Genomic DNA, 14,103 nt, shown 5'->3' with positions numbered 1-14,103 from the left:
GAGGTAAGGCTGACTGGCCTGTAGTTCCCCGGGTCCTCTTTCCTCCCCTTTTTGAAGATGGGAACCACGTTGGCCCTCTTCCAGTCCTCCGGCACCTCTCCAGAGCACCACGAGTGTTCATAAAGCCGCGCCAGGGGACTTGCAATGACCCCAGCTAGTTCCTTTAGGACTCTAGGGTGAAGATCATCCGGGCCGGCTGACTTAAAAATGTCCAGCCCCTCCAGAAGCTCCCTAACTAAATCCTCACTCACTCTAGGCCCAGGTGAGCCTCCCCCAGGGCCCAAAGGGGGCCCAGCAGGGAGGTGGCAGTTCTGGTCCTTACTGAGGAAGACAGAGGCAAAGAAGTTATTTCCTAGTTGTATTTCCTAGAAGTTAATTCCTAGTTGTATGCACAAAAAACTAGGCCAGAAGACAGAGGCCAAAAGACTCCACCATCAGTTCAGGAAAAAAGGAATGGCAGTTCATGGGAAAATAGAAAGCAAATATTAAGGAATATTGTAGTTGCCAATGCTGGTGTGGAGAAGTGATACTGCTTCTCAAAAAGATTACCCATGGACAGCCCTATTGCATCCATTATTAGTAATAACAGAGATAAGGAGGAGGGGAGGGCTTCCCCACAGAACATAAAAATGGACAAGTGATCCTATCTACTGGAAGGGGTTGGGTTGATTCGCCTTATGGGAGAACAGAGGTTGTATGCACTGTTGTTGCCCTCTGAAGGACAAGGTACAGACCCTTGCATGGGATGGATTTAGGAAGCACTAGCCAACTTTGGCATATCCTCTGCATACCTGTCCATCTAGTTGCCACAATGTCTCACTGATGATATAATTGCAGCAGTATGACTAGAAATTTGTCCTTCCTACCAGTTGATCTCTGTTCCCTTAAATCTGTGTCACAATGAAGATATGTACATGTTTGGGATTAAACAGCTTACATCTTGTTGCAATGACTAAATTCCTATGCTGCTTTGCTCCATGGAAAGCTTAGCAATACACATTTTTGGAAGGGGGATAAACTATCTCAATATGTTGGCACAGATTCCCCACGTCCCTCAAGGGAAAACAAAGATGGCAGTGAAATGTCTGTGACTGTGGTATTCCCACCCAGAACCCTTCTTTCAGACAGATCTCAGCAGTGCAGTCGAGTCTCATGCCTTTATAAAGACGAACATATGACCCAACTCTTGTTCTATTCTAATGCACTATGTGAGAGCCCAGGGGTGAAGGGAGCTTTCCTCAAGTTTGAAGCATGCCAGAAGGACACGTGCTTCTACTATAATTGTCTGGGTTAGAAAAATGTAATAACTGATTTCAGCATGACACTGCAGATGTATAACCAAAAATAACTCTAGCTGTCCTTAGAAAGACATTATAAACATCAGCTCCAAGCAGACTGGCCAGACCTGCCATGAATTCTCAGCTTCCCTTTGGAGGTGGAGGGCTCTTGCAGTAGGAATTTCTTGCTTGTTACCACCTAGGGCTGCCATATCTTGCCCTGCTCTGCAGTTCCAGGGCAGCAAACTCCAGCAAGGCATAAGATTCTCCGCACGGACCCTCAAGCGGGGCCAAGTACTGAAAGCCATGATGGGAGGTGTTACAATCCCACCCATGCCAGGCAGGATGTGGGATACCCTCAAAACCATAATTCCCTCTCAGACCTTTGCGAGTCAGCAAGAAGTGGCAGATGGAAGGAGTTAGCCCCTTAAAGGAAGCACTCATCTGACTTAAGTTATTAATTATGAAAGGTTAGGGATGACTTGCAGAAAGGAGGAAGCAAGCTTCCCTGCTGCACCATGCCTGCTGATCCAGCATTTCAGTCTTCAGATGGTGCCTATTGTCTGGGATTCTTTTTTTCTTGCAGCCCCATTCAGGACTGGGAGCTTAACTCCTATTCCCAAACCTGTCCAATGAATGGTAGTCCCCCCGGAAGAAAGCCAAGCTGGTTATGAAATGGGATGTGTACACACAATTTCCCTCTCTCTGCTGCCAGTCCCCCTCCCATAAGTCACTAGGCCATTTTCTAGAAAAGCCTCTTTCTTATTCTTGAGTACAGCTTTCACTTGCCAGAGAATCCACTGGGGTGTTTAGAGAAGACCTACACCATGCTGGGACAGGACTGTGGAGTTTGAAATAGAAGACTCTTCTGATGCCTACCCAGGGCAGACATGTTCACCTAAAGTGATGGTTTCTTTCTTATGAGCCTCTGAGCCACTTGCACTATTTATTATCCAGGTTGTAAGACATCTGACTCCATGCATGGCTCGTATGCAATATCAACATGGGTAACACGTGGGTCAAGACTGGTAATTTTGGTAGCCCAATTAGATATCTCGTATAATCATAGAAATACATAGACTACATCTATGTATTCAGAGGTGCCTACTCAAACCTTCTTGGATGTTGGGCCCTGTTATATTAGGTAAAGACTGGGCATCCCAAATCCTTTTGAAAAGTTTGGTTTCTATTTTAACTGTGTTCTGACTCCAATTCATGAGAACGATTGTAAACAAGACTGTCAGACTAATATAATGCTTGCACTATATCTGCTGTGTTTTCTTGTATGAGGGGAAATCAGTTCTTTTAACTACAAGTTGTGTGTGTGTGAGCACACCAGAGAGGGCAATGCATATCCATCCAACTTGGCAGACCCTACATGAGAGAGTGCATTCTTCTGAAGGACTCTGGACAAATAACACACATGTACAACAGCCTGTTTGGTAGATGAGTAAGGACTGGGAAACATATGCAGCTGTGAAGGGAAAATGCTGTTGTGTGAAAGCTGAACCGTGTCACCTAAGTGTGTAGGGCTCAGTTATGCTCTATCAGAGTTTAGTTTGCTAACATGGTTTTAGGCATGATACAGATGGGGGTCTCAGTGCATTCATCAAAGAAGCTCTCAATAATCTTACCCACCATGTCCAATGTCAAGGGAAGTGCGTTAGTCAGAAGAAGTTACAAATTAGGATCTTTGCAGAGGCAGAGCTAAAGCCAGATTATATTCTGGCTAACTTCTAGGAATGGTGGTAGACAAGCTTTCAGACCAAAGATTCAATATGGGAGCCAAAGAGGATTCTTAAAGCTCTGCCCACTAGGGCAAAGGGGGGGAAAGGAGACAGCAGAGGGGTATGATGAAGCCAAGGTCCAGCAGATAGGAAAGAGATTATTAAGGGATCAGAGAATGACCATGTAAAAATTTGTGCCATCAACATAAAATTCAGGACAGAGATGGAAATTACCAGTGAGGCGAGTAGGGGAGAATGCAGAGTGGAATCTGTTTGTATTGAGGTCCTTTCCCCTTGTCCTCCACGCCATTTTAAGTAGAGCATGCAAGGATTCAATAAAAGAGTCAATGAAAGACCTAGGAGGCATCTAATGGAAGAGATGAAAGACAGAAGTAGAGAGAGAGAATGATTTTAGTATTAACATGCTGGACTGGGGCTCAGGAGATCTGCATTCGATTTCTATCCCTATTTTCTGTGTCACTTTGGGCAGATCTGTCTGTTCCTCAGTCCCCCACATGAACAATGAAGAAAATGAGTCCTTCTTCTTTGAATCTTTTGTTTAGTTAGACTGCAGGCACTTGGGCAAAGACTGACCCCTCTATACATACTAACCACAAGCAACAGTACCCTCTTACTTGATATTATAATACAAATAATAAAAATATAATGAAGCAAGGCAGGGAAGATGACAAGTTTCTTGCTCATAGTTCCCTACATTTAAAAAAGACAGAATGTACAGTCAGATGAAACAAGTGACTCTGCTAAAGTGGCACGGGAGCAAATGAGTGCCTTCCTGATCACCTGGAAAGAGGATGTCTACATATTATAAAACAGGCCAGCAATCTGCATACAAATGCCAAAATCCAAGCGCCCTAAGACTTGTAAAACACAAGCCCAAACAGAAAGCCTTCCCCCCAGGGCAGATCTAGAATTTTGAAAAACGGGGTGCAGATGGTGAGGTGCATCATCATCTATAAAATGGCACACATTTTTCTCCATTTAAAAAGAAACTAGAAACTTTACTAATATGCTACGGGCTTAGGGCTGTATTATTCAGTTTAAGACTGAAGCGAAAGCAAACATAACTTGATTGGAATGACCTAAAACTATCTGCAGGGCTGTGAAATACGAGCTGTTCCCAGGAGCAGCTAACAGATAGCAGAGTTGCAGAACAAAGGCTAGCTTGATTGGTGGAACATCAAGGCCATTAAAAAGAAGAAAAGGTCATTAATGCCTGTGGAACGAAGAGTTTAGAAGGGGTCAGGTAGATTTTTATAATAAGCCAAGAAGTCAAGTGACTTCCTCAGCATTGCCTGAGTAGAGATGCTACTGCTGCTGCCAGGCAGTTGGTTTTAAACGTTGGGTGGAACAAGAATCAAGGGGGGCGGGGTGCAAGTGTGCCAGTGCACCCCCACCCCCTTGGATCAACCCCTGGGTTTCCCAAACTTACTGTACACTGATAAATCTGGTAGATATTCATGCAAGAGAGTGCAGCAGATTTTGTGGTCTGACCTCTTGGATAAAGGGGTTTATATTTGAAAGTCAAAAGTGCCTGCATACACCTGAGTGAATAAGAATACGGCTGTCAGTCTCACTCCGTTTTACTGCCTCGGCCCTGTGTTTCCCAGCACTTTGGCTGTGCAACTCCCCAAAAAGGTGCACCTACGCTGTTTGGCAGCCCTCTCTGCATGTGGTAGCACCCCTGGTTATTCAAGTGCTAACTCAACACTTTATGGCTAGAGGAACCTAGATAGGACCTAGATAGGTTGTCATTCTTCGATAGGGAAAAAGTTATAATGAAAGTCAGGCTGTGAACATGTCCTGTCAGAGGAGGGTGCAGTAGGAGAGGTAGCCAGAGGCACAAGAGGAAAGTCCATGCTCTTCTGATCCTTCCTCAGAGGCAGGGAGAGATGCTGGAAGTAGGATGGGAGTTAAACTATCTATGAAAAATAATTTAGCAGCAGGCTGATTTTGGGAGGAAGGACAGTTCAGTGGTAAGAACAGCAGCATGCCCTTTGGGAGACTCAGGTTCAGCACTGTAAAGCCTTCCTAATTCACAGGAGTGGTGTGAGGAAAACTGCATTAAGGTAACCGATGAGTGACTGTGGTAACAGGGGCCATAAAAATATCTGAGAGAGACATGGTAGTTTTCATAAAACAGGGATCGAAATATTGCCTTCACGGCTAAAGACTTAACTCCTCCAATCCTGACCAGTCCTTAACATATACAGCCAGATCTTTCAGGATAAATGGGAGAGTCTGTGGCTACTGGAGTCCTGGCCCAGAACTGAAGTGATTTGCAATTCACTCTTGAAAGAAATTCATCCTTTTGGCCAAAAACACCCTCTGTCCTCATTCCCACCCCAGGCAGAAAGGTGACCGAACAGAAATTAAATCTGGGGACATGGGAACACTGGCACTGAGCTGCTAGCACTATGTGAATATGGGAGTAGTTGCTCCTTAACACTGCTTCCCTACCCCCAGTTCAACTATTCATTAGAAACAGCTGCAAGTGAACAATGAGGCAGCGTAATAAAATTAATGCCCTCTTTTCTCTACCCTCTATGCAGTCCTCATCCCAAAATCAAGTACTCTTGATCTTGTTTCCCTTTTCTTAGGAGGATTAAATCCTACAGTGCATCCTACAGGAGCAGGCTGCATGTGAGAGTTAGACTCATCCACACATAGAACTGCAGGGGATCAGCTCAAAGCGTGTTTCTAAACCAATTTACTGGACCACCGTAACCACCGGTCCTCTAATTTCTTTTTAAAAGCAGCCCATATCACTTAGCTTGCTGATAAGATGAACTGCCTTGAGACAAGTTGACATAAGCCACTTTTGAGCAGACATACACAAGTGTTGGCACAAACTTTAGCAATAACTTCATTAAGTGAGTTTTCCCTGGGGCTCCAAATGTTATGTCTAATCCTGCTTCTGCACTGAATGGAAAGGGCTTGCCTTTTAATCACCTTCTTCACTATAAGAAGAATATTGCTTGGATGTCTATCTCGTGTCACGTGATACCCTTCAACATGTCCTGAAACATGAGAATGGTAATTTCACTGATAAAGCCTTCATCCCACCTCAATCCACCATGGGAAGAGCCACACCAACAAAACCGCATCAGCAAATGATATACTCAGTAAAAACCCAAATGCAAACATCATCACCATAAAGACAGAGAAGCCCAAGAGTGGGGTGGACAGTAATTAGCACAGTTAGTTTATCTAAAAGGGAAATTTATATTTAGTGAGCTTCTCTGCTTCTGGCTTTAGAAATGCAGCCGAGCTGAGGCAGAGACTCTGAGGGAAGTAAATGTTCACGTACAAGAGGCTGCTCATAGCTAGGATTTGGGTCCTCAAAGGCTGGTGCCAGGTTCACATACGTATTGGGACAGGGCTCAAGGTTAGGGTCTTGAATCCCTCCAGTTCTTTCTCAAATTAAGAAGAGCGGATTAAGATCCATACTGATCTCAAACTTCCACCCTAAGAACTGTGCCTGTTTGCTGCCAGGAAAAGGGTAAATCCATATGCACTGCAGGAATGTACCCCTCCCATTTTGTAATCAGGCAAGAGGCCTTCTGACAAGGTGGAGGGCTGATACCTTATTTAAAAAGAATGAGAAATCAAAGAAAAGAGGGAAGTCAAAAAGGCCTTAAGAGTGTAGGATCTGGGGAGAGAACCAGAGCAGAAGGGAGAACGGGGCCCAGAACATGGTGCAGAATAAAGAAACAGGAGCTAGAAATGGGATTTCACATGCAGAATAAAACACAGTGCAATAAGGGAGTATTCAGATCACCTTATCACCTTTCAGTCCGTGTTCTCCAGGGTTTCCTATCACTCCCTGAAAAAGACAAAGCAAAGAATGAGCCCAAGCACTGCAACCATATCTACTTGGAAGACCTGCATCGTGTCTAGGTCATTCATACAGCTAATGAGGCCGTGGACCAAAATCCATGGTATCCATAGCCATCCAGCACAGGTCACAGGTTGAATACCAGGCCTTTTCCAAAGCAGCCTCTGAGCCGCACTCTCAATTCAGGTTAACTACCAAACAACCTGTGGTCTGAAGCTGCACGGGGAAAATGTTCCTTGCGTGCCCCAATAATTCATACCTGCTGTAGATTGTCAGAGTGACATTATGTCTATCAATCCTTTACCTGGGTCAGTGGATAACCACTACTGCTGCCCATCCTGCTCTTTGTAAGGATGGCCACTTTCATCCAAAAAACAAAGAGAACAATCTTCAGTCCAGACAAGAGAGCACTAGGTTTAGTTACTCTCTTACCTTTAGTCCTTTTGGTCCTGGAAAGCCTATTGGTCCAATAACGCCCATATCACCCTAGTAAGAAAAAGAAAATAAACCAAATTCAATATGCGTATGGTCAACAGATACCCTTGTGTGGTATGAAAATCCTCCTACCAGAATCCTTCATCCACTCCTTTTAAGGTTAAGTTTTGCCATTGATTTGAATGGAAACAAGATCCTGCTACTAGTCAAGAGATTGCTATGGTGTAGATGGCTACTAACTAGAGAAACACCAAATATGTATTTTACAAACAGTCGAATGAAAAGAACAGCCTAACTTGTGTCATGGTTTTTCATCTAGTAGGAAGGAACCCAAAACACTTTGTAACCGAGACTTCAGTTCTTGACTGCAATCACTTCACCCACCACTGATGTGCAGTCACTTCGGTGGCCAGTTGTGCTGACTGTTCAAAGAGGTCTTGTTCCCATGGAGCTCTATGAGCGTCTGTGCAACTGAGGCCAGGTGCTAGTATAAGAAGTGATAGCACCTGCATCCACCTGAAGCTTACACAGGGAAACAAAGCCCAGCTTTCCGAACCGAATATAGGAGTAAGACTAGAGTAACCCACAGTGAAAAAGTTCTGCCCAGAGAAGGCCTAAAATACAGCTCGCAGAGACTGGTGGGTGATTGGAGGGGAAGGAGGGGTGGATTAAATATGACGCTAACTATGTGAAGTTAACAAAGCTATGGATAAAATTCTACTAATTAATACAATTCTCTTAATTAATAAATCCACATTCTGGTCTAAGGATCAAATTTAGACCTGGTGTAAGAAGGGTGGAATGCCAGTTTGACTCAGTTCCCTTCTATACAATCTCCTGTAGAGACGGTGTACGTTACACTTGTTTTAATATTAAAAAGTACTTCCAGGGCAGTCACAGATGGATCGTCTTCTGCAGAGAAAATTCTTTGCTACTGAAATTCTAGGTGTTTTAACTGAGCTCCAGCTCTGGCACATCCTCCAAGCTAGCAGGAGAGTGAATGCTGCAATTCACCCCACAAGATTTCCACATGCAGGACCATCTCTTACCATGCGTGGAACAGCGTATGCCAATATGCAGTGTACAGGAAGGTACTTTCAATGAAAGATACTGCTCATGGGTAAAGGAAAACAATGGATGGCTCCTTCTGAGTTTGGAAGTGATCTCCCAGTTCCTGCCAAAAACAGCATCCAGTTCCCAATATTTTATGCCTGAGCCCTAATTTCAGGACACCACTATATCTGAAGCTCTAGTGGTCCCACAGGTGTGGAAGCAATCAGTCCTTTTAACTAAATAACATCTTTTTTATGTGAGTCTCTGACTGACGCTTATTTATAAGTTTGACTATGGTGTTATTTTAATGAGGAGCTTTCAGCATTTCATGAACGACTTCGACTGAAATAGAGAAATGGGTGGGTTAGTGGAGAACTTTCATTTCCTCCTCTTTTCTATTGAGCTGGCACTTCTAGTGCTAGTATAAAGGCAGAGCTTGGGGCCACGGTTTTCTACTCTATTATTTCAAGATTTATTTGGAACTTATGAGTGCTATGTTTGGGTTTAAAGATCTCAATATGAGATACCGAACATTGTGAAGTATCTTTTATAAGCCATTCAGGAAACCAAGATTTAATTACTTGGGAAGGTCTGGGTACAGTTCAATGGCTCTTTTAAATGAGCTATGTTCACGTTCAGCTAGAAATGATCCTGAAGGTCTGGATTTGATGTTGCATTTGATAAGTTCTCCCATTCTTTCTCCTTAACTTTTGAACACTGATGGGATTTCCTCTTCTATTGTCTATAAAACTAACCTGTTATAAGAGCCACCTGAAATAAGAGCTCTATAATGCACATTTATTCACAGTCCTGTCCTGGCACCTACTGAACGTACCAGCTCCAGGCTGTTTGCCGAATTTTGTATGTGCTCTCTACAGAGGACTGACTTGTGAGCTATATCAATGCCAATACCCCACAAAGCTATCTTTCACCTCTGGTTACATAAAAGTATTTTGCGGATTCAGAAGGTGAGCTGAAAGCTCCCTCAGATGCACGGCTCTTTTATCCCACGGTGTCTGTCTCCCCTGGCACGAAGAAGGAGCAGAACTTCGCTGCTTCCTCAGAAGGTGTTGACGGCAACTTTTTCAGCACTTGTCCGAGTTGATTTGTTTTTACAGAAGCCGCTCCTTTCCACAAAGAGACTTAACACAATATTTTAGTCTTCAAGAACTTATTTTTCTTCTTCAAAGGCACCTTTAAGGGTCTGTTTAAAAGAAGAGTGAAACAAGGATGGATCCAACCTAGAAAGCAACACTCCAAGACTCTGGAGCACTATCTGGTTCATATTTCTAACATCTGTGGACAGGAGGAGGGCGAGGAGATGGGGAGAGGATGAAACTATGGGTATAAGTAGCCAAAGACAGCCTGGAAATTCTGCTGCAGTGAGGACTTTTCCCCACAAAGCATGAATGCGTCAGGTCTGTGAATAAAACCTGTAGCTAGGAAGGACACTAGAGTTCATGGGGTGTACAAGCTATACACATATTAAAAAGAAACCCTTCACAGAACGGTATTGAAATAGGCTTCTGATGGCTTTGCCCCCATGAAGGGAGCCAGTGATACAGTGTACTGAGCTCTCCTGTAATGTGCAAATAAACAGGGAAGCCTTTGCTGAAGGAATATTTCTATAACAGGAGGTCACGTGGCTGCAGATGCACCATGAGAGCTGAGCTGTGGCTGCAGTAAAACAGATCCCCTTTTCATCCCATCCAGCATAAAGACTTCTTGTAGGAAAGCGTTTGCTTAAAGCTTGCCCGCCCAGTTAATTATGAAGGCAAGAGGCTCCAGTTACATCTAATTCTGTTCTTTCGCCCTTTAGCAGTAAGTTAAACACCTGCAGTGAGCTCAGAAGCTGTTTGAAAACCAGGGCATTTATGGCTGGGAGGGAAGGAAGCCATCCAATGGGGTTTGGCAAGGAGCATGTGGGATCCCAAACACCAAACACACCACTTTATCATGCACTGTCATCCAATCCGTTTGTGGGATCTGCTGTGCTCTCTGTGCCTAGGCAACCTGCTCTAGGAAAAAAGGCCTCTTTCCACCTGTTAGGAGGAAAAAGGAGAAGGTCTGCCATCTTCTGCTTCCTTACCATGTACCTGTGTTAGAAGAAGGAAGGTTAAGTGTAGGCATATATTAAAGGGAGAGGAAAGCAGATGGTCTTTCCTAGATCAGGCTCACTTGAGGTTTCTCAGAATCCAGTACTTTTCCAAAACCCAGATTACTTAATGGTATTATCCACCAAAGCCAGCTCAGGGTCCCTTACACAAGCTAGGCAGGGAAAGACTTTGCTTCTTCCTGGGCAAGCTATGTGAGATCAAGGGAGCAGCCTCTGCCTATAGCAAGATGCATGAGAGAAGGGACTTCTTGCTTACAGACTCCATTTCCCAGAGCCTCCTTAGGTTTCTGACTGGAAGCCATCTTCATGGCTGGTAGTAGAGCCATTAACTCACACTGCTAGTGCAAATACATTGACGTGGCTAATGGAAATGAACCAGATCTGCCCTCGAGTGGCTCACTCTTACTGGTGCTCTGGAGCCTTAAGAAGGAAAGGCGCACAAATTGCAAGAAAGAAGTGAATTGAGAGGACTCTCAGTGACGGAGAACTGCTGTGTTGTCCTACCCCCTGCCAGGTTATTCTTCTGTAAAAGTTCACTGTGTTTTTTGGCCCATAATGCTATTGCCAGTGGGGCTATATTGGAGACACAAGGGATGAATGGTGACCGCTAGGAACCAGCCATGAACGAATTTCAGGTTGGAAATAAAGTCTCCTTGGTGGATTCTGGTGGATCTAATTGTTGAGCTGTGGCTCATGGCCACATTGCTGTGAATTCAAATAATTCTGCATGTGGCTTCATTACCAGGCTGGGGCCTTCTTCATACAGCCTCCAGGTGGATGAAGACAATCATATAGTGCTCTGGGCTCACTGATTTGGTCTGTACGCTGTGGACTAGATCCTTCTTCCTTCTCATTTGGAGGTTAATGCAATTTGGAGAGATTTCTTGGTGTATCCTTCAATGGGGATCCTGGTTGTGATTGTTAGGTGGCCAAAGATCATGTAGCTGGAGTCCAGCAACTGATAGCATTTCCTAAAGATGCTCAGAGATACAGAAAGGTACAGACACAGAAATCAGAGAGAAAAGTGTTATCTGCTTTACCAGCACTGCAGAACCTGTCATGGGAAGGGAAATTGCATGCGGAAAAAATAGCAAACTTTAAAAATATAAGCATAAAAATGGGTCTTTGGGAAGAAGAGATGCCATTCATCAAGGTGTTGGTCTTGAAGTAGATTGCTCCTAAGAAATAATTCACTCTCCTCTGCTCCAGAATTGGACAGGTAGTCCCTACAGATGCCTTAGTACTGAAGCAGGTAGAGGTATGGAAGAGGAAAGTGGTTTTAACACTTTCATCTTCTTAAATCAGAAGCCTCAAAAGCAAAATCGTGAAGTAAGGAGGAAAGCAAAATGAAAGGCTGCAAACTTAGCAGGTGATCTCCCCAAGCCAGTGTTTGAAAGAAGCTCCTTTCTTCTCTGGAGGCAAAGCCAATGCAATGGCTCCCAGCTGGATGAAGGATGCTGGGACAGACGCTTTGCCTGAAAAATATGAAGGCTTAGAGTTGAAGACGGAACAACATGAGCAGCAATGAAAGAACCTCTGCTCTGGTCCTTACTCAGCTGGAACTCAGGGAAATTCTGATGTTGCTGAGGACAGTGAGATGGAGGTAGCATAACCGGTTCTTCAATCGGATAGAGATGCTGTATGTACAGCAGTGAATTTAGCATCTAGTCTCTGTCACTTGCAGTTAGATCTTAGAGTCAACAAAGGTCATAACTGGGCTTTAAGGACATCGAGGGCTTGCCTACATTGAGCACAGAATTTGCTGTCATCTTTGTTGCTGTCTTGGACATGGAACAGTCTGCAAAACTGCCAAGGTGAGGCTACGTCTCGTGATTCTCAGCTCCTTTTTATCACCTCTGGAAGCAGGAATGGGGTCCTTTCGAAACCTTAGTCATATCACATTTTTAAATAAAAAAAACTTGACTGTCCGAGTGATGATATCTGTGATAACATAAAGGGAAACGAAATAGAAGGTTGCAGGTCTCTTCTGAAGAGGAAGGCATGTGTTGGAGCTTATATCCATATGATCCTAGGCTTGAGCCCTTATGTGAATGAGGAATCAGAGTGTAAACCTGGGGATACATGGCCATATCCAATCCTGGCACCTGCTTTACAGTTAAAACATGGTTGAAGCTCTTTCCTTTGATCTGTCTGAGAACTTCAGGAAAACTTTTTGGTTTATGGTTAAATATGTTAAAGGAGACAGGGGCTCAGTTCCTGGCTCTGTTAGGCTCCCTGTGTGACTTTGGCTAGTCATTCACTCTCCAGTTGCCCTGGTTCCTGTCTGTAAAATGGGCATAAATAATCTCTCTCTCTCTCTCTCTCTCTCTCTCTTTCTCTCTCTGACTCTTAGGGGCAGGGTATCTCTACCACCACAGGGCCCCAATTCCTGCCTAGCACCACAAGACCCCAGTTCCAACTGAAGTATCCGGGCACTACTGCAACACTAGAGAGAATTCTTAGCTGCCTGTGGCATGGAAGTTTTCAGTTTGCTAGACATTATGAGGAGGCAATTCTGAACAGAAGTCATCTTAATAATAGTAGAACCTGATGCTTCTTATCCATCCAAAGCAAAGGGCTGAGAAATAAGTACTGAGCCCTAAAAAATAGAGGAAGTGCTAACTCAGGACCAGAGGGAGCTCATAGGGCATTAATTTACCCAAAGCACAGGTCCTTCTGAGAAAAGTACTACTCCTTCCTGGGTCGATGAAGACATATCAGAAGGCAGAATTGGACTGGAGGTTTATCATCGTTGTTCTTACTCATGCTTTACCATCTTCAGTATCTTTCTTATTAGTGGCAATTTGGAAGTGGGGGTTGTTCAATTCCTTCCTCTCAAAACGGTAGGATATTCTTTAGTGCAAAATGTCACTACTCAAGAACAGCGTGGCTTCCATCAAACCGTCTCGTTTGCTGGTCAAAGGGTCTGTTTTAAAGACGAAAACGGATTCTGGCCTGGAATAAAGACACTGTCCCATCTTTACAAAATACATTGGCTAGTAATCATGAAAGGGCAAGCTACCCGGAAATGGGACGCGGGGCTGATTTCCAAAACCGTCCCTTCTGCCTAAAAAGGGCGCACTCAGGAATTACATTACGTTCCCCCCGCTCCCCCCTGCCCCAGCACCTCCGCTTCCCCTCCCTCAACGGCGTCATACTTCTGTTCTGCCTTCCCCCATAAACAGAAGTGCTGTATCCCCTGCAATGCCCGAGGAAGGAGGGGGAAAAAACCCAACTGTACAGCAAATTGTGTGGTTGCTGTGCCATGAAAGGGTTAAAGCCCGCAGAAGCCAAAGTCCCATTTGTTTTCGTACTTACAATGAGTCCAAGGACTCCAGGAGGGCCCGGGGCTCCCAATTCTCCCTAAAAGGAAAGACAGACCCACATGGTTACAGACTCTTTGTAGACAAACAGAGGCTGAAAAGTGGCTCAGTGTTTCAAGGACTTGAGGGAAGGGAAAAGATCAGCCCCCTCCTTCCGTCACCCCCCACCCCCTCCAATAGCCTAAGCAATCTCGAGCTTCCATCTTCAGAAAGCACGTTAATGAAGGAGGGCAGCCTTTGCAGACAGAAGGCTACTTGTTGTTCTGCTGCCGTCCCCACGGTTATGTGCAAGACCAACTTCCCCTCCCAGGAGCAG

The 14,103-nt window shown here is 44.5% G+C and overlaps 1 protein-coding gene across 1 annotated transcript in view; it reads right to left on the bottom strand.

The window, feature by feature from the left end:
• COL27A1 (collagen type XXVII alpha 1 chain) overlaps positions 1 to 14,103 on the bottom strand; it is a 293,868-nt gene that overhangs the window by 139,248 nt on the left and 140,517 nt on the right. The window contains exons 14-16 of the mRNA XM_019510527.1: positions 13,783 to 13,827; positions 7,293 to 7,346; positions 6,804 to 6,848 (exon numbers count right to left, since the gene is read on the bottom strand). Of these exons, the coding sequence (XP_019366072.1) occupies positions 6,804 to 6,848; positions 7,293 to 7,346; positions 13,783 to 13,827 (144 nt within the window). The remainder of the gene's footprint in view (positions 1 to 6,803; positions 6,849 to 7,292; positions 7,347 to 13,782; positions 13,828 to 14,103) is intronic.

Source organism: Gavialis gangeticus, unplaced genomic scaffold (genome assembly GCF_001723915.1).
Source record: "Gavialis gangeticus isolate Ggan-Ray unplaced genomic scaffold, GavGan_comp1, whole genome shotgun sequence".
Lineage (NCBI taxonomy): Eukaryota > Metazoa > Chordata > Crocodylia > Gavialidae > Gavialis > Gavialis gangeticus.
This window is presented reverse-complemented; position numbering and strand designations above follow the sequence as displayed.